At 45.4% G+C, this 21,719-nt stretch overlaps 1 protein-coding gene across 1 annotated transcript in view; it reads left to right on the forward strand.

Annotated features, from left to right (window-relative positions):
- Positions 1–21,719, forward strand: part of LOC137377472 (transmembrane 9 superfamily member 2-like) — a 158,147-nt gene that overhangs the window by 88,134 nt on the left and 48,294 nt on the right. The window contains exons 13-14 of the mRNA XM_068047091.1: positions 6,418–6,577; positions 15,838–15,989. Of these exons, the coding sequence (XP_067903192.1) occupies positions 6,418–6,577; positions 15,838–15,989 (312 nt within the window). The remainder of the gene's footprint in view (positions 1–6,417; positions 6,578–15,837; positions 15,990–21,719) is intronic.

Below are 21,719 nucleotides of genomic sequence, written 5' to 3' on the forward strand. Positions count from 1 at the left end.
TAGGTCTGTCAAGATCTGCGGAGAGAAACAGTTAACATTTTAGCATTCTGGTTATAGATCACTGACATGAAACGTTAACTCTGTTTCTCTCCACAGATGCTGCTCGGGTTAGGGGAGGTGGGGGTCAAAGGGTTCCCTTTTTTCCCTCCTTGTTAGACTGCAACAGGTTTAATTCTTTTTAAAGTGGATGTACTTGCCAATTCAGTGGGTGTCTGATTATTTATGTGCTATGAGCCTATAAAGAACCATTCGGATAGGTTTTCTTGAGTTTAACCATGTTTAGCGGCACAGTGGTTAGCACCGCCGCCTCACAGCTCCAGGGACCCGGGTTCAATTCTGGGTACTGCCTGTGTGGCGTTTGCAAGTTCTCCCTGTGTCTGCGTGGGTTTTCGCCAGGTGCTCCAGTTTCCTCCCACAGCCAAAGACTTGCAGGTGATAGGTAAATTGGCCATTATAAATTGCCCCAGTACAGGTAGGTGGTAGGGAATATGGGTTAGTATATAAATGGGTGGTTGTTGGTCAGCACAGACTCGGTGGGCCTAAAGGGCCTGTTTCAGTGCTGTATCACTAAGTAAATAAATAAATAGGTTAGCTTTATTGTACTTGAACAGATGAAGTAAATAATCAACTGCTCTCCAACCTTCTCTCTCTCCCCTCTCGCTCGCTCTCTCTCTTCCCCGCTCGCTCGCCCTCTCTCTTCTCCCCCCCCCCCCCGCTCGCGCCCCGCCCCCGTTCCCCCCCCCCCCCCCTCGCTCGCCACCGTCTCTCTCTCCCCCCGCCTCCTGCGCACGCTCACAAATGGTTTACATAATGTGGAAGAGTGAATTGGTCATAGAGCCCATAGGAAAAAGGGGTATACAGTCTGTGGAGTTTGGTGCTTAGGCTGAATTCTAGCTGAATGCGGTGGTCCTAGGGCTTCTGGTTTGATTTCCTTCAAGGGGTCTCTGGTTGCAGCCGGACTATGCAGAGGTGGTCAGTTAGCAGGCACGGTTCGAAGCTAGAATGGAGGAATCCCCAATTGGGTCTGCACTTGTCAGAGTCTGGATGCTTGTCAGCCTGCTGCAGAGAAACACCAGCTTAGAAATGCACTTCCGGAGATGGGGGGCTTGTCACATGACAGTCATTCAGTGATTCAGGCATAGTAGTTCGCAGTGTGTATTTCTTCTTGTAGTTAAAACAGCCCACATCTGAGGATTCCTTTCTCACAACCAGGGTCCCATTGTTCAAGTGATCGTCTTGATGCCTTGCTAATAGCAACAGGCAATTCCCTTACATTTCCCAGGTCTTGGTTCTTGCTGGGACGGGGCAGACAATTTGTTGCCACCTCACAGGCCTTGGAATGTAGAATACGTTGTTGCAAATTATGTGGTCATTTTAAGCTGCTCGCAAAGTCACCTTTTAACTGTTCATTTAACTATCATTCAACATAGTACGTTGGCATGACACCTGCTGAGTATTTCAAGGTTTTCGGAGAGTTGGCTGAAATGACAAAGGGGCTAGATTTTGAGATTTTCGAAAGGTATGAAGGAATGGATCAAGACATCAAGTTAGAGTGGGAAACACCTGAAGTCATGAATGGTGGAATGTAGGACATGGATTGGGATATAGAACTGGAGGAGGTTTTGGAGGTAGGGTGAGGAAGGCTGTGGAGAGATCTGCAAAAAAAAAGACACAAAATTTGATGGATTGAGGGACAGGGACCCAATGGATGTCAATAAGGTCGGGGGTCATGGGTGAGTAAGATCAAGTGTAAAACTGAACTTGGGCACTATCTGGGGGAGGGAAAGGCTGGCAAAGAGGGCAGTCTCTCCTTGTAGTCAAGGGTGCTTCAAGTATACATGCCCTTCGCCCTTCATTGAGAGGAGTCTTCTGTATATGAATGAAACAGCAGACCTGACCATTATGGGCAAAGGGTATTCCTGTGCTTATCATGGTGCTCAGTATCGTGGACCCCAAAATGCATTGTTGATTCCATCAACTATTCACCATGGTCTATTCACTGAAGTCTGTCTTGGTGTAACTGCAATTCAGCAAGTGAAACTAGTTGCAGGCTTTATCTCCGTTTACATTTGTCAATGTATATATTAAAATACATTGAGGTAGTCTAAATTATTTGTCCTATTTAATGTATGATTGCTGACAGGAATGGATGTTGTGGGTTCCGGGATTTAGATGTTTCAGTAAGAACAGAGAAGAGGGTAAAAGAGGGGGGGGGGTGTGGCATTGTTAATCAAGGAAAGTATTACAGCGGCAGAAAGGACGTTTGAGGACTCGTCTACTGAGGTAGTCTGGGCCGAGGTTAGAAACAGGAGAGGAGAGGTCACCCTGTTGGGAGTTTTCTATAGACCTCCAAATAGTTCCAGAGATGTAGAGGAAAGGATAGCAAAGATGATTCTTGACAGGAGCGAGAGTAACAGGGTAGTGGTTATGGGGGACTTTAACTTTCCAAATATTGACTGGAAATACTATAGTTCGAGTACTTTAGATGGGTCTGTTTTTGTCCAGTGTGTGCAGGAGGGTTTTCTGACACAGTATGTAGACAGGCCAACCAGGGGCGATGCCACATTGGATTTGGTACTGGGTAATGAACCCGGCCAGGTGTTAGATTTAGAAGTTGGTGAGCACTTTGGTGATAGTGATCACAATTCGGTTAGGTTTACCTTAGCGATGGGCAGGGACAGGCATCTACAGAAGGGCAAGAATTATAGCTGGGGGAAAGGAAATTATGATGCAATTAGGCAAGATTTAGGATGCGTAGGATGGGGAAGGAAACTGCAGGGGATGGGAACAACCGAAATGTGGAGCTTATTCAAGGAGCAGCTACTGCGTGTCCTTGATAAGTATGTACCTGTCAGGCAGGGAGGAAGTTGTCGAGCGAAGGAGCCGTGGTTTACTAAAGAAGTTGAAGCGCTTGTCAAGAGGAAGAAGAAGGCTTATGTTAGGATGAGACGTGAAGGCTCAGTTAGGGCGCTTGAGAGTTACAAGCTAGCCAGGAAGGATCTAAAGGGAGAGATAAGAGAAAGGAGAGGACACGAGAAGTCATTGGTGGATAGGATCAAAGAAAACCCTAAGGCTTTCTATAGGTATATCAGGAATAAAAGAATGACTAGAGATAGGTTAGGGCCAATCAAGGATAGTAGTGGGAAGTTGTGTGTGGAATCGGAGGAGATAGGGGAAGTGTTAAATGAAGATTTTTCGTCAGTATTTACAGTGGAGAAAGAAAATGTTGTCGAGGAGAATACTGAGATACAGACTACGAGGCTAGATGGGATTGAGGTTCACAAGGAGGAGGTGTTAGCAATTTTGGAAAGTGTGAAAATAGCTGAAAGAAGACAGAGGGTGGTGGTTGATGGTAAATGTTCATCCTGGAGTATAGTTTCTAGTGGTGTACCGCAAGGATCTGTTTTGGGGCCACTGCTGTTTGTCATTTTTATAAATGACCGGGATGAGGGTGTAGAAGGGTGGGTTAGTAAATTTGCGGATGACACGAAGGTCGGTGGAGTTGTGGATAGTGCCGAAGGATGTTGTAGGTTACAGAGGGACATAGATAGGCTGCAGAGCTGGGCTGAGAGATGGCAAATGGAGTTTAATGCGGAAAAGTGTGAGGTGATTCACTTCGGAAGGAGTAACAGGATTGCAGAATACTGGGCTAATGGGAAGATTCTTGGTAGTGTAGATGAGCAGAGAGATCTTGGTGTCCATGTACATAAATCCCTGAAAGTTGCCACCCAGGTTAATAGAGCTGTTAAGAAGGCATATGGTGTGTTAGCTTTTATTAGTAGGGGGATCGAGTTTCGGAGCCACGAGGTCATGCTGCAGCTGTACAGAACTCTGGTGCGGCCGCACCTGGAGTATTCCGTGCAGTTCTGGTCACCGCATTATAGGAAGGATGTGGAAGCTATGGAAAGGGTGCAGAGGAGATTTACTAGGATGTTGCCTGGTATGGAGGGAAGGTCTTACGAGGAAAGGCTGAGGGACTTGAGGTTGTTTTCGTTAGAGAGAAGGAGGAGAAGAGGTGACTTAATAGAGACATATAAGATAATCAGAGGGTTGGACAGGGTGGATAGTGAGAGCCTTTTTCCTCGGATGGTGATGGCAAACACGAGGGGACATAGCTTTAAGTTGAGGGGTGATTGATATAGGACAGATGTCAGAGGTAGTTTCTTTACTCAGAGTAGTAGGGGCGTGGAACGCCCTGCCTGCAACAGTAGTAGACTCGCCAACTTTAAGGGCATTTAAGTGGTCATTGGATAGACATATGGATGAAAATGGAATAGTGTAGGTCAGATGGTTTCACAGGTTGGCGCAACATCGAGGGCTGAAGGGCCTGTACTGCGCTGTAATGTTCTATGTTCTACATGCTGACTCATTTTAAAGCCATTTTATTTTGCAGCTTTTATCAAAAGTTCCAATATTTAATTCCAAAATGGGCTTTTACAAGGAATAAAGCTATTTGGAGCGTGTTGTAAAGCTGTAATCCAACTGGGAATTCAGATTGTAAAGTAATAGCGGCACAAAATCAGGCCTTTCTGTGCTGGTGTATATGCTCCACACGAGTCCTGTCCCATCCCTCTTCTAACCCTATATCCTTCTATTCCTTTCTCCCTCAAGGGCTTATCTAGCTTCCCCTTAAATATATCTATGCTATTCATCTTCGCTACTCCGTGTGGTAGCAAGTTTCATGTTCCCGCCACTCTCTGGGTAAGGAGGTTCCTCTTGATTTTCCTATTTTATTAATGACTCTTTATTATGGTCCCCGGTTGTGATCTCGCCCCCAAGTGGAAGTTTCTTATGTATGTCTACCCTGTCGACCCCTTCATAATTACGTCACCCCTTAGCCTTCTCTTTGATAAAGAAAAAAGCCTCAGATGGTTCAGTCATTGCTGATGGTTATAACCTCTCCTTTATATCATTTTTGTAATATGGGGGCCAGACTTGACCAAGTGGACCCCAAACACCATTTGTTGCACATCCTGAACTTGTGCAGTTTGTGAATATAATCGGAGTCCTGAGATTCCTTCCAAATCAATTGTTGAATATTTTATGCAGTTATACTCTCTCTCTATTGTCGAGACCTCTTGGGTCTGCTGTCTGTCTTGATGATCTATTGAATGTGGCTTTGATTATTCTATCACAAGCTCCCACAGTATATTTATTACCCAAGGTTATATTCTGTCCTGTGGCGGTGAGGACGAATGATGCAACATTGTTTTGATGAGGTGATCTTTGAGCTGGTATTACTCGCATATTGTTTTTAAGAATAAAAAATTTACTGCCAATTACAGCCTGTTCCTCTTGTTCTGTTCCAGTTAAATGTAAAATGGTGTTATATTTAGGGTGGCCACTGGTGGAGGCCATAAATACTGGACACCTCTCTTCCCAGTCCCTGTGCATGCAAAAAGTGCTACGAGCTTAAGACCTGCAGATATAATTAATGAAAATGAGCACAGAGCACTGCAATTGCTTTTTTTGTGCACTGCATCATTTTATTGTTGAAGTAATTACCAAGAGCAACTATTCTGATAACTAATATAAATATGTTTATATATCCTATTGTATAATAACTGAAGTTGGTAGGACATCATCACACCAAGTTGAGGGTGGTGGTGTAAGAGACAGAATAGGGCCGATAGGACCTTTACTTTCTAACCTGGAAATGATTTCATGATGGATATTTAACCAATGAGGCTGGTGGGCAGCCTTTTGGAACCGCCCAGCCTTATGAGAGTAATACCAGCTAAAAGATCACCTCATCAGATTGGTTGATTTTGATATCATTCATTTTAAATCATCTCCACATTGATCGGCAAGTATCTGTGTAAGGCCACAATCAGATCAGCCATGATCTTATCAAATGGTGGAGCAGGGGGTCCGGTACTGGAACATGGTGTCCAAATGTGCCGAAATCCGGACTGTCCAGTACAAACAGTCCAAATGGCCATCCTACTTTTAATCCGAAAAGCCAGTTGGTGAAGGATAGAATTGGGGCCAATCTTTACACACTTTCATTAGCATTTATTTACAGCGATACACATTACAAACATGCACCTCCTAACCCAGTAACCCGTTTCAGTCTTTTCCTATTTATAGGAGCACAAGTAAATCCCCAGTTATTGTCCACCACCTGCATACAATTAAACACAATTAATATGCGCTCAACAAGTGTAAGCTAAATAAGTTAAAATTTGGACATTTTTGTTTTTGTTTATTCTCCATAATGTGTGCTTAATTTGGTGACTTTTGCTCCCCTGGGTTAATTTGGCTCACTTGCTGCAGTTTTAGTGAATGTAACAGCACTGTAAAAAGAATTGTGTAGTCAATTATGTTTCTTATAAAGCTAGGTTTAGATAGAATGTCTAATGGAATTGTGCTGCTACATTACATTTAAGCTTAATGCAGTGTTACTTTCATTCACAGGATTGTCTTCATTGATTTCTTTCTCACAAACCTCATCCTTTGGGTAGAAGGATCATCTGCTGCCATTCCCTTTGGGACACTAGTAGCAATTTTGGCAATGTGGTTTGGAATTTCAGTACCACTGACTTTTGTTGGTTCTTATTTTGGATTTAAGAAAAGGGTGAGTTTCGCAAAATGGTTACTGCTCATATACTTGTAAACTGAAAAGTCGATTTGCTGTGTGCACGTAGCTGCAAAACTGCGAGGAAATAAATTCTGTCTGAGACTTGTTGGAACTAATAACCCTAAAAACAGTATTTTTAACTGATTCAGAGCAATAGGATAAGGGTCAGGTTTTTGAAGGGCAAATTTTGGTCGGACACGGAGGTGTTTCCTTACGCACAGTGATCAACAGCTGGAGTAGGTTACCAGGAAGAATGGTTGGGGCCAGGATACTGGACTATCAAAAAAAATGCTTGGGCTGTTTAATAGAAGAGTAGGATTGAATGGGACAAGGGGCCCTTTTTGTCAAAACCTACCTTGTGACTTAAGTCTGTTAATTCTAATTTTCGCTGCAAATGGCAAATAAAATGTCCAAAACTGTCATGACAAAGATTGTAGGAAAACCTGTAAAGTTCAGACAAATTAGCCACAAGAAAATTTGGAAATGGCATCAGTGTGCATTGGAGCATTTCTTCCAAACAGGAATGTAGGTAAATCTGAAGCGAGAGACAGCATGGTTTTGTGAAGGGGAGGTCGTGTCTCACTAACTTGATTGAGTTTTTTGAGGAAGTGACGAAGATGATTGATGAAGGAAGGACAGTGGATGTTATCTATATGGACTTTAGTAAAGCCTTTGACAAGGTCCCGCATGGCAGACTGGTGCAAAAGGTGAAGTCACATGGGATCAGAGGTGAGCTGGCAAGATGGATACAGAACTGGCTCAGTCACAGAAGACGGAGGGCATCAGTGGATGGGTATTTTTCTGACTGGAGGGATGTGACTAGTAGTGTTCCGCAGGGATCAGTGCTGGGACCTTTGCTGTTTGTAGTATATATAAATGATTTGGAGGAAAATGTACCTGGTCTGATTAGTAAGTTTGCGGACGACACAAAGGTTGGTGGAGTTGCTGATAGTGATGAGGATTGTCAGAGGATACAGCAGGATTTAGATCGGTTGGAGACTTGGGCGGAGAAATGGCAGATGCAGTTTAATCCGGACAAATGTGAGGTAATGCATTTTGGAAGGTCTAATGCAGGTGGGAAGTATACAGTAAATGGCAGAACCCTTAGGAGTATTGACAGGCAGAGAGATCTGGGCATACAGCTCCACAGGTCACTGAAAGTGGCAACGCAGGTGGATAAAGTAGTCAAGAAGGCATACGGCATGCTTGCCTTCATCGGTCGGGACACAGAGTATACAAATTGGCAAGTCATGTTGCAGATGTACAGAACCTTAGTTAGGCCACACTTAGAATATTGCGTGCAATACTGGTCGCCACACTACCAGAAGGACGTGGAGGCTTTGGAGAGGGTACAGAGGAGGTTTACCAGGATGTTGCCTGGTCTGGAGGGCATTAGCTATGAGGAGAGGTTGGAAAAACTTGGATTGTTTTCACTGGAACGACGGAGGTGGAGGGGCGACATGATAGAGGTTTACAAAGTTATGAGCGGCATGGACAGAGTGGATAGTCAGAAGCTTTTTCCCAGGGTGGAAGAGTCAGTTACTAGGGGACATAGGTTTAAGGTGAGAGGGGCAAAGTTTAGAGGGGATGTGCGAGGCAAGTTTTTTTACACAGAGGGTGGTGAGTGCCTGGAACTTGCTGCTGGGGGAGGTGGTGGAGGCAGATACGATAGCGACATTTAAGAGACATCTTAACAAATATATGAATAGGAAGGGAATAGAGGGATATGGGCCCCGGAAGTGCAGAAGGTGTTAGTTTCGGCAGGCATCAAGATCGGCGCAGGCTTGGAGGGCCGAATGGCCTGTTCCTGTGCTGTACTGTTCTTTGTTCTTTGAAGTGAGAAAAAGCCTATCAATCTTGCTGAGTCAGGAGTCAGTATGTAATTATTCTATAAGTGGACTTTCACCTACCCAACTTGTTCAATGTGTAATTTAATAACACAAATTTCCTTTTCTGATCACCCCTGAAAAGAATGGGTGCATGTAGCTCTTCTCTGTCATTATTCCGTCTGTCATTGTTGCTAGAAATAATGAAATGGGGATTTGAGGAAATGCGTACCCTCTTTTATCAATGTGCACTGGCAAGCGTACCATAAATGGTAAATTGAGTTGCTAAATTATCATGTAACTTAATCTGTGCACAGTGACAGCTGCATTCGATCTGCATATAATGAATCCAACCATTTGTGTTAACTGTTTTACCCATTTCCCTCCTCTTCTGATGAGCAGGTAAAGATTATTTAGGGTTGTTAGATTTGTTGCTGGCATATTTTGTTTTTTATTTGAAGAATATATGTTTATGCTGTCTGCCACACAATATATAGGACTGTCAAAAGCCCCTTCACTTCCTAGTGGCAAGTCAGGAGTGTGATCACTTGAGCACTCACGAAGCTCAACACCACCCAGGATAAACATCTTAAACATCCACTCCCTCCTCCTCTGGCACATCGTGGCTGCAGAATGCACTGTAGCAACTCACCACGGCTTCTTTGACAGCAGCTTCCAAACCCTTGATCTCCACCACTTGAAAATATACAGAGATACAAATATATGAATTAAGAGCATGAGTAGGCCGTTCGACCTCTCAAGCCTGCTCCGCTATTTGATAAGATCATAGCTGATATGATTGCGGCCTTAACTCTACTTTCTTGTCTGCCCCTTATAAGCGTTGACTCCCTTAGAGTCATACAGCACAGAAACAGGCCCTTCGGCCCATCGTGTCTGTGCCGGCCATCAAGCACCTACCTATTCGAATCCCATTTTCCTGCACCTGGCCCGTATCCTTGTATGCTATGGTGTTTCAAGTGCTTATTTAAATACTTCTTAAATGTTGTGATGGTTCCTGCCTCTACCACCCCTTCAGGCAGTGCGTTCCAGATTCCAACCACCCTCTGGGTGAAAACATTTTTTCTTCAAATCCCCTCTAAATCTCCTGTCCCTTACCATAAATCTCTACCCCCTGGTTCTTGACCCCTCCACTAAGGGAAAAAGTTTCTTCCTATCTAATCTTTCAGTGCCCCTCATGATTTTGTACACGTCAATCATGTCCCCCCTTAGCCTTCTCTGCTCGAAGGAAAACAACCATAGCCTTTTTAGTCTCTTCATAGCTGAAATGCTCCAGCCCAGGCAACATCCTGGTGAATCTCCTCTGCACCCTCTCCAGTGCAATCACATCCTTCCTATAGTGTGGTGCCCAGAACCTTACACAGTACTCCAGCTGTGGCCTAACCAGTGTTTTATACAGCTCCATAATAACCTCCCTGCTCCTATATCTATGTCTCGGTTAAAGGCAAGTATCCCATTTTTTTTTTTTTATTCATTCATGGGATGTGGGCATCACTGGCCAGGCCAGCATTTATTGCCCATCCCTAATTGCCCTTGAGAAGGTGATGGTGAGCTGCGTTCTTGAACCGCTGCAGTCCATGTGGGGTAGGTACACCCACTGTGCTATTAGGAAGGGAATTCCAAGATTTTGACCCAGCGACCGTGAAGGAACGGCGATATAGTTCCAAGTCAGGATGGTGTGTGACTTGGAGGGGAATTTGCAGGTGGTGGTGTTCCCATGCATTTGCTGCCCTTGTCCTTCTAGTTGGTAGAGGTTGCGGATTTGGAAGGTGCTGTCGAAGGAGCCTTGGTGCGTTGCTGCAGTGCATCTTGTAGATGGTACACACTGCTGCCACTGTACATCGGTGGTGGAGGGAGTGAATGTTTGTAGATGCGGGCTACTTTGTCTTGGATGGTGTCGAGCTTCCTGAGTGTTGTTGGAGCTGCACCCATCCAGGCAAGTGGCGAGTATTCCATCACATTCCTGACTTGTGCCTTGTAGATGGTGGACAGGCTTTGGGGAGTCAGGAGGTGAGTTATTCGCGGTAGGATTCCTAGCCTCTGACCTGCTCTTGTAGCCACGGTATTTATATGGCTACTCCAGTTCAGTTTCTGGTCAATGGTAGCCCCTAGGATGTTGATAGTGGGGGATTCAGTGATAGTAATGCCATTGAATGTCAATGGGAGATGGTTAGATTCTCTCTTGTTGGAGATGGTCATTGCCTGCCACTTGTGTGGCGCGAATGTTACTCGCCACTTATCAGCCCAAGCCTGGATATTGTCCAGGTCTTGCTGCATTTCTACACAGACTGCTTCAGTATCTGAGGAGTCACGAATGTGCTGAACATTGTGCAATCATCAGCGAACATCCCCACTTCTGACCTTATGATTGAAGGAAGATCATTGATGAAGCAGCTGAAGATGGTTGGGCCTAGGACACTACCCTGGGGGCCTCCTGCAGTGATGTCCTGGAGCTCAGATGACTGACCTCCAACAACCACAACCATCTTCCTTTGCCCTCCAGCCAACGGAGGGTTTCCCCCCTGATTCCCATTGACCTTAGTTTTGCAAGGGCTCCTTGATGCCATACTCAGTCAACTGCCACCTTGATGTCCAGGGCAGTCACTCTCACGTCACCTCTTGAGTTCAGCTCTTTTGTCCATGTTTGAACCAAGGCTGTAATGAGGTCAGGAGCTGAGTGGCTCTGGCGGAACCCAAACTGAGCGTCACTGAGCAGGTTATTGCTAAGCAAGTGCCGCTTGATGGCACTGTTGATGACACCGTTGATGACACCTTCCATCACTTTACTGCTGATCAAGAGTAGGCTGATGGGGCGGTAATTGACCAGGTTGGACTTGTCCTGCTTTTTGTGTACAGGACATACCTGGGCAATCTTCCACATTGCAGGGTAGATGCCAGTGTTGTAGCTGTACTGGAACAGCTTGGCTTGGGGTGGGGCAAGTTCTGGAGCACAGGTCTTCAGTACTATTGCCGGAATATTGTCAGGGTCCTTAGCCTTTGCAGTATCCAGTGCCTTCAGTCGTTTCTTGATATCACGCAGAGTGAATCGAATTGGCTGAAGTCTGGCATCTTTGATGCTGGGGACTTCAGGAGGAGGCCAAGATGGATCATCAACTCAGCACTTCTGGCTGAAGATTGTAGCAAATGCTTCAGCCTTATCTTCCGCACTGATGTGCTGGGCTCCCCCATAATTAAGGGTGGGGATATTTGTGGAGCTACCTCCTCCAGTTAGTTGTTTAATTGTCCACCCCCATTCACGGCTGGAAGTGGCAGACTGCAGAGCTTAGATCTGATCCGTTGGTTATGGGATCACTTAGCTCTGTCTATCGCATGCTGCTTACGCAGTTTGGCACGCAGATGGTCCTGTGTTGTAGCTTCACCAGGTTGACCCCTCATTTTGAGGTATGCCTGGTACTGCTCCTGGCATGCCCTCCTGCACTCTTCATTGAACCAGGGTTGGTCTCTTGGCTTGATAATGGTAGAGTGGAGGATATGCTGGGCCATGAGGTTGCAGATTGTGGTTGTGTACAATGCTGCTGCTGCAGATGGCCCACAGCCACTCGTGGATGCCCAGTTTTGCATTGCTAGATCTGTTCGAAATCTATCCCATTTAGCCCGGTTGTAGTGCCCAACAACACGAAGGAGTGTATCCTCAATGTGAAGGCGGGACTTCATCTCCACAACAATTGTGCGGTGGTCACTCCTGCCAATACTGTCATGGACAGATGCATCTGCGACAGGCAGATTAGTGAGGACGAGGTCAAGTATGTTTTCCTCTCTTGTTGGTTCCCTCACCACCTGCCGCATACCCAGTCTAGCAGCTATGTCCTTTAGGACTCGGCTGGCTCGGTCAGTAGTGGTGCTACCGAGCCACTCTTGGTGATGGACATTGAAGTCCCCCACCCAGAGTACATTTTGTGCCCTTGCCACCCTCAGTGCTTCTTCCAAGTGTTGTTCAACATGGAGGAACATAGAACATAGAACATAGAAAATACAGCACAGAACAGGCCCTTCGGCCCACGATGTTGTGCCGATCCTTTGTCCTCTGTCAAGGACAATTTAATCTATACCCCATCATTCTCCTTTATCCATATACCTATCTAAAAGCCGTTTGAAAGTCCCTAAAGTTTCTGACTCAACAACTTCCCCAGGCAAGGCATTCCATGCCCCGACCACTCTCTGGGTAAAGAACCTTCCCCTGACATCCCCCTTATATCTCCCACCCTTCACCTTAAATTTATGACCCCTTGTAACGCTTTGCTCCACCCGGGGAAAAAGTTTCTGACTGTCTACCCTATCTATTCCCCTGATCATCTTATAAACCTCTATCATGTCACCCCTCATCCTTCTCCGTTCTAATGAGAAGAGGCCTAGAATGTTCAGCCTTTCCTCGTAAGACTTATTCTCCATTCCAGGCAACATCCTGGTAAATCTCCTCTGCACCCTCTCCAAGGCTTCCACATCCTTCCCAAAATGAGGCGACCAGAACTGCACACAGTACTCCAAATGAGGCCTTACCAAGGTCCTGTACAGCTGCATCATCACCTCACGGCTCTTAAATTCAATCCCTCTTTTAATGAACGCTAACACCCCATATGCCTTCTTCACAGCCCTATCCACTTGAGTTGCAACTTTCAACGATCTATGCACATAGACCCCAAGGTCTCTCTGCTCCTCCACATGCCCAAGAACCCTACCGTTAACCCAGTATTTTGCATTCGTGTTTGTCCTTCCAAAATGGACGACCTCACACTTTTCAGAGTACTGACTCATCAGCTGAGGGAGGGCGGTAGGTGGTAATCAGCAGGAGGTTTCCTTGTCCATGTTTGACCTGATGCCATGAGACTTCATGGGGTCCGGAGTCGATGTTGAGGACTCCCAGGGCCACTCCCTCTCTACTGTATACCACTGTGCTGCCACCTCTGCTGGGTCTGTCCTGCCGGGGGACAGGACATACATGGGGATAGTGATGGCAGTGTCTGGGACATTGTCTGTCAGGTACGATTGTGAGAGTATGACTATGTCAGGCTGTTGCTTGACTAGTCTGTGGGCCAGCTCTCCTAATTTTGGCACAAGCCCCCAGATGTTAGTAAGGAGGACTTTGCAGGGTCGACAGCGCTGGGTTTGCCATTTCCGGTGCCTAGGTCGATGCCGGGTGGTCCGTCCAGTTTCATTCCTTTTGCCTTCCTAACCACCTTATCTACCTGTGCTGCTGCCTTCAGTGATCTATGGACAAGTACACCAAGGTCCCTTGACCTTCTGTACTTCCTAGGGTCCCACCATCCATTGTATATTCCCTTGCCTTGTTCGTCCTCCCAAAATGCATCACCTCACACTTCTCAGGATTAAACTCCATTTGCCACTGGTCTGCCCGTCTTACCAGCCCATCTATATCGTCCTGTAATCTAAGGCTTTCCTCCTCACCGCCAATTTTTGTGTCATCCGCGAACTTACTGATCGTACCTCCTATATTCACATCTAAATCATTGCCAATCAAAAACCTATCACACTCAGCCTTAAAAGTATTCACGACCCTGCCTCCACTGCTCTCTGGGGAAGAGAATTCCACGGAGCAACGACCCTCGGACAAAAATTTTCTCCTCATCTCCATCTTAAATGGGAGACCCCTTATTTTTAAACTGATCTCCCCTAGTTCCAGTCTCTCCCACAAGGAGAAACATCCTCTCAGCATCCACCCTGTCAAGTCCCCTCAGGATCGTATAGGTTTCAATGAAGATCATAAAATCATCGAGTCATAATGGTATGGAAGGAGGCCTCTCATTCTTCTAAATTCCAATGGATACAGGCCCAACCTTCCTCATGAGATAACTCCTTCATCCCAGGAATCAGAATGAGTGAAGCTTCTCTGAACTGCTTCTAAAGCAGTAAGGAGACCAAAACTGTACACAGTACTCCAAATGTTGTCTCACTAAGGCCTTATACAGCTGTACCAACACTTCACTACTTTTATACCCGATTCCCCTTGCAATGAAATGACAACATTCCATTTGCCTTCCTAATCACTTGCTGTACCTGCACACTAACTTTTTGTGACTCTTACCAGGATACCCAGATCCCTCTGTACTGCAGAGTTCTGCAATCACTCGCCATTTAAATAATATACTGCTTTATATTCTTCCTGTCAAAGTGGGCAAGTTCATATTTTCCCACATTATAGTCCAACATCCAAATTTTTTCCATTCACTTAAGCTATCTATATCCCTTTGCAGACTCTTTGTCTTCACAACTTACTCTCTGACCTATCTTTGTGTCATCAGCAAATTTAGCAACAATACATTCGGTGGTTTCATCCAAATCATTGATATAGATTGTCAATAGTTCAGGCTGCAGCACTGATCCCTGTGACACTTCACTCGTTGCAGCTTGCTGACCTGAACATTACTCATTTATCCCTACTCTCTGCTTCCTGTTAGCTAACCAATCCTCTATCCATGCTAATATATTACCCCCTACACTGAGCTCTTATTTTGAAGAGTAACCTTTGATGTGGCACCTTATCAAATGCCTTTTGGAAATCCAAGTACACCACATCTAAGGACAAGGGCAGCATGTTGTCATCTAAGTCACACACCATTCCAACTTGAACATATATTGCTGTTGCTTCATCATTGATGGGTCAAAATTATGGAAATCTATGCGTAACGTCATTGTGGGAGCACTTTCACATTATGAACTGCGGTTGCTCACCACCACCTTCTCAAGGGCAGTTATTGATGGGCAATGAATGCCAGCAGTGCTAGCAACACCTAAATCTGGAGAATGTTTTTAAAGTGAGTTTTAATGGACATCAATCAGTGGGAGAGATCAGAAACAACAATTGAACAGGGTTGTAAATTGTGGAGTGTTGACCGTCTGTGTGAGGGACATGTAATTGAAATGCTGCAGTCAGTATTTTGCTTTCATACAAAATGAAGCAAGTGAAGCTTTCATGTGCAGGATGTTTATTATAGTTGATGCTGTATTCATTAAGTGCCTTTTTCCCCACTCTTCACTCTGGCCCATGCTGATAACTGCTTCTATTTTAAGAATTTGTGTTGGGAATATTCAGATGCAGATTTTTATGGAATGCACTTGGCTGTTAGATCAATGTGCGAAAAGGGGATGAAGTAAAATAAAATTATAAATACAAAATAACAAATATGCAAAACAGAGCATCAATATGTGCTACACTCTGTTTGAATGAAGTGCATTTTAATCCTACATTAGGGATCTTTTAAATCTGCACTGCTGTTTAAAGAAATTCAGTTTTACCGTATTCTTTGGGTAATATATGCATGTTTTGTGTTTTCATTCTAACAAGAAAATTAGATCACTAAATGCGGTAACAAAAATAAAAAGTTGTAGTCATCGTCAGTACATGCAGTTGATTTTGTTCATCTACCTTTCTTTCAGCCTATTGATCATCCTGTCCGCACAAATCAGATTCCCCGCCAAATCCCAGAGCAATCGTTCTTTACAAAACCTTTACCAGGCATTGTCATGGGTGGCATCTTACCCTTCGGGTGCATTTTCATACAGCTGTTTTTTATTCTGAACAGCATTTGGTGAGTTGAAATGAATTGAGTTGTGGAGAAAGTTTAGTGCCTCTCTCTTTCAGCCATAGATATTTAGAGTTTGACATACTGAGCTAGCTTCGAGTGTATTATCGGTCTGTGTTACGGTAGTTACGGAATCCATTCTCGCCAAGTAATACCTTGTTTAAGCTGCCTGACTGCAAATCAGATTCTGTGGGCAAGAAGAGAAATCTGTGCACGGATACTTATATATTTTGAGTTCATGAGTGGGAGCATCCACTTGGTTAAAACATTTAAAACCATGTGTAACTATATAAAATGCCCAGAAAATCAGGCTTTGGACTTGGAATATAATTTTTCACAGCAACCTCTTTATTGGGACGTGAGTAAGTATATAACTGTACAATCAGCAATGTATGTTTCCTTGAGCCTAAAGCAGTTAGAATCAACATTTAAATTTTTTAAAAACTTGGTTATTAACTGTATTTTCTTTTGAGTGTGTCTAATTTGCCAGCTTTTACTGTAAAACTGACACACATTCCTGTCCTAAACAGGCCTGCCTTACAAGTGTGGGTGTGGATATTGTGCATTAGTAAGGCTGTGTTAAGCAATGCATATTAAATCCGATAACTGTGATTCAGAGAGTCAAAGGCTGTACATTTAGAAAATACCCATTTAATTCCTCCATCTAGACTGAGAAATTGAGTCTAGATGAAGATCTAAATAAGGGTTTTGTCAGGGCAGAACTTTAACACTCACCTTTTATTCCAGTATTTAACTGTGATTTTAGGGTAAAAGCTTGCATTTATATTTGCATCTGTAACATAAAACAACATGCAAAGGCAGGTCACATATGGAAAATGGACAGAAGTGGATGCTGAGGGAGAGGTTAGGAGGGATGACTTAAAAAGTCAGATTTTGAGAAGAGAAGTGAAGTGGTTCGGTCAAGAGACTTGGGGAAGGCGTTAAAGCAAATGGATCCAGTGTGACTGAAGGCTCTGCCAACAATAGGGGTCACATGCACAAAGGGCTAGAATTGGATGATCGATGAGCGGTGGGTGATTATAAGACCAAATGGCAAGACCCTATGGAGGAATTTGAAAATGAATTTGAATTTCAAGCTAACACATTGGACTGCTGAGCTAGAGTTGGTCAGTGTCAGGAGTAGTGCGATGGTGCTTAATGTGGTTAGGATGGGATGACTGCCTTTTGGCATCAGGTCAGACATGGGCAAGGAAACATCCTGCTGATTACCACCTACTGCCCTCCCTCAGCTGATGAATCAGTACTCCTCCATGTTGAACACCACTTGGAAGAAGCACTGAGGATGGTAAGGGCACAGATGTACTCTGGGTGGGGGATTTCCATGTTGATCACCGAGAGTGGCTCGGTAGCGCCACTACAGACAGAGCTGGCTGAGTCATGAAGACCATAGCTGCCAGACTGGGTCTGCAGCAGGTGGTGAGAGAACCAACGAGGGAAAACATACTAGATCTTGTCCCCACCAATCTACCTATTGCAGATGCATCTGTCCATGACACTATTGGTTGGAGTGACTGCCGCACAATCCTTGTGAAAATGAAGTTCCGTCTTCATACTGAGGATACCCTCCATGTTGTGTGGCACTACCACCGTGCTAAATGCGATAGATTCAGAACAGATCTAGCAGCTCACACGGGGCATCCATGAAGCGTTGTGAGCCATCAGCAGAAACAGAATTGTATTCAACCACAATCTGTAACCTCAAGACCTGGCATATCCTTCACTCTATCATTATCATCAAGCCAAGGGGTCAACCCTAGTTCAATGAAGAGTACAGGAGGGCATGCTAGGGGCAGTATCAAGCATACCTAAAAATGAGTTGCCAACCTGGTGAAGCTACAACACCGGACTACTTGCATGCCAAACAGAGGAAGCAGCATGCAATATTTAGATAAGCAATCTCAAAATCAACCGATCAGATCAAATCTCTGCTGTCCTGCCACATCCAGTCGTGAATGGTGGTGGACAACTAAACAATTAACCAGAAGAGGAGGCTCCACAAATATCCCCATCCTTAATGATGGAGGAGCCCAGCAAATCGGTGCAAAAGACAAGGCTGGAGCATTTACAACCATCTTCAGCCAGAAGTGCCGAGTGGATGATCCATCTCTGCTTTTTCCCAAGGTCCCCAGCACCACAGATGCCAGTCTTCAGTCAATTCGATTCACTCGACGTGATATCAAGAAATGGCTGGAACCCCTGTCACTGCAAAGGCATTGGACCCTGACAACATTCCAGCAATTGTACTGTAGATTTGTGCTCCAGATCTATCCACACCCCTAACCAAGCTGTTCCAGTACAGCTACAATGCTGGCATCTACCCGACAATGTGGAAAATTGCCCAGGTATATGCTGTCCACTAAAAGCAGGACAAATCCAGTCCAGCCAATTATTGCCCCATCAGTCTGCTCTCGGTCATGAGCAAAGTGATGGGGAGGTATCGTCGATGTTGCTGTTTAAGCACGAACCTACTCGCTGATGCTTAGTTTGGGTTCCGCCAGGGCCACTCGGCTTCTGACCTCATGACAGCCTTGTTCCAAACATGGACAAAAGAGCTGAACTCGAGGTGAGGTGAGAGTGACTGCCCTTGATAGCAAGGCAACATTTGACCGAGTGTGGCATCAAGGAGCCTTAGTCAAATGATGTCAGTCGGAATTGGAGGGTGGGAAACTCTGCTGGTTGGAGACGTACCTAGCACAAAGGAAGATAATTGTGGTTGTTGGAGGCCAATCATCTTAGCCCCAGGACATTGCTGCAGGAGTTCCTCAGGGTAGTGTCCAAGGCCCAACCATCTTCAGCTACTTCATCAATGACCTTTCCTCCATCATAAAGTCTGAAGTGGGGAAGTTTGCTGCTGATTGCGCAATGTTCAGTACTGTTCGCAACTCCTCTGACACTGAAGCAGTCCATGTCCGTATGCAGCAAGACCTAGACCACATTCGGGCTTGGGCTGAAAAGTGGCAGGTAACATTTGCGCTACACAAGTGCCAGGCAATGACGATCTCAAACAAAAGAGAATCGAACAATTTCCCTTTGACATTCACCGGCATTACCATCACAGAATCCCCACTATCAACATCCTGGGGGTTACCATTGACGAGAAATTGAACTGAAGCAACCACATAGATACTGTGGTTACAAGAGCAATTCAGAGACTGGGAATTCTGCAGTGAGTAACTCACCACCTGTTTCCCCATAGCCTGTTCACCATCCACGACGCACAAGTCTGGAGTGTGATGGAATACTCTCCACTTGCCTGGATGAGTGCAGCTTCAACAACACTCAAGAAGCTCGACACCATCCAGGACAAAGCAGCCCACTTGATTTGCACCCCATCCACAAGCATTCACTCCCTCCACCACCGACGCACAGTGGCAGCAATGCGCACCATATACAAGATGCCCGACAGCAACTCACCACACTTCCTTCAACAGCACTGTCCAAACCCGCGATTTCTTCCACCTAGAAGGACAAAGGCAGCAGACACATGGGAACACCAGCACCTGCAAGTTCCCCAACAAGCCACTCACCATCCTGACTTGGAACTATATCACCATTCCTTCCCTGCTGCTGCATCAAAATCGTGGAACTCCCTCCCTAATGACACTGTGGGTGTACCCGCACCAGATGGACTGCAGCGGTTCAAAAAGGCAGCACGCCACCACCTTCTCAAGGGCAATTAAGGATGGGCAATAAATGCTGGCATAGCCAGCGACACCCACATCCCATGAAACGAATAAAAAGAAAAGTTAACTTTATAATGGGAGGGCGGCTGGAAGTAGGGGATTTTGTAATAGGGGAGTTTAGAGGTGAGGAAAAAACAGATATGGATGCTGGGGCAAAGGTCTTGAGTACAAGTGCATCTCAAATTTTACAGTGTATATAAAGATAGTAAACCTTGAGGAAAGAAACACCTACTATTTCACAAAGACATAGACACAGCTGTGCTTTGGACATCTACCATATTGGTTACCATATGTTACTGTTCAACTTGAAGCTGAGATTAAAAATTCCAGCTTGACATAAAAATTCAGTGTTGTGGACAGCCCAGAATTCACTGTTCTTGTGATTTAGAAAGTTTGAAATCCTCTTGTGTTAAAAGCCCCACAGAATAACCTCAAAATGTCCTGCCACTGATGCACATATTGTACTTTTGACACCGGGATGTTGGCTGGTATGAAAACCAGTTCCACCCCCGCCCTCCCAAACAAGGATCGCAACTCGAGGGAGAGAGCGATTGGGGGAATTATCGATCCGACAAAACACTTGGATTAAGTCAGATTGATCAGTTTTATTCAGTTTAACACTGAAGAGCATATTGTTTCAAATGCACATCCTCAAATTCTCCTGAGAATCAGGAGGTTGCTCTGACCAGACTGAATCCTGATGGTAATATTTCAGGAGTCTGCTCTCCTCTCCCTTCATGGAAAAAGGCTCGGAAATCCGAATAGACTGAGCAACATGCTGCAACTTGACTTTGGGATTGATAATGGGATGGCAGGTGCCTGTTGATGTGTTTTGGACATAAAACCCTCCATATAGAAAATTGAGGCCTACCCAATGCCTGGGGTGAGCGGCACAGGAAACTGTGGCGGGATATGCCTGATGTGTCAGTCTGTGCAAGGCTCACGTTCACCTCATTTCAACTGGGGGTGAGGGCGGTGGATGCGGTTTTTATCACGCAGCTGGAGCACTTCAGCACCTCTCCAGACGCTGAGCGCTCTTTGACAGTGGATGTCTCTGGCGATTTTTTTTTTAAAAAAAAGAAAAGCTCACATTCTACCATAAATCTTTCTTTGTCACAGGGCCATCCTTCCATTTCTCCTGGCTGCTCCTCTCCATGTTACAGCATGTGGCGTGCAAAGGCCAATTCCCAAAAGGAGTTTTGGTGCCTCATGATGGCTTTTATAGGCGTGGAGCAGCGGAAGGGAGTGGCAATATTTCCGTTGTTGCTGTCACCTGATACTACCAACCCCGGCTTGTCGGTTGGTGCATTATGCATTTGGTGCCATGAAAAATGCAAAATGTTTAGATCAGCTGATCATGATGACAGTGGGGTCAGCTCAGTTGCAGCCAGAGTCAAAGAACAAAGAACAATACAGCACAGGACCAGGCCATTCGGCCCTCCAAGCCTGCGCCGATCTTGATGCCTGCCTAAACTAAAACCTTCTGCACTTCCGGGGACCGTATCCCTCTATTCCCATCCTATTCATGTATTTGTCAAGATGTCTCTTAAACGTCGCTATCGTACCTGCTTCCACCACCTCCCCCGGCAGCAAGTACAAGGCACTCAACACCCTCTGTGTAACGAACTTGCCTCGCACATCCCTTCTAAACTTTGCCCCTCTCATCTTAAACCTATGTCCCCTAGTAACTGACTCTTCCACCCTGGGAAAAAGCTTCTGACTATCCACTCTGTCCATGCCGCTCATAACTTTGTAAACCTCTATCATGTGACCTCTACCACCTAGAAGGACAAGGGCAGCAGATGCATGGGAACACCACCACCTGCAAGTTCCCCTCCAAGCCACACACCATCCTGACTTGGAACTATATCGCCGTTACTTCGCTGTCACTGGGTCAAAATCCTAATAGCACTGTGGATGTACCTACCCCACATGGATTGCAGTGGTTCAAGAAGGCGGCTCACCACCACCTTCTCAAGGGCAATTAGGGATGGGCAATAAATGCTGGCTTAGCCAGCGACGCCCACATGTC

This window comes from Heterodontus francisci, chromosome 15 (assembly GCF_036365525.1).
Source record: "Heterodontus francisci isolate sHetFra1 chromosome 15, sHetFra1.hap1, whole genome shotgun sequence".
In the NCBI taxonomy this organism is placed as follows: Eukaryota; Metazoa; Chordata; class Chondrichthyes; order Heterodontiformes; family Heterodontidae; genus Heterodontus; species Heterodontus francisci.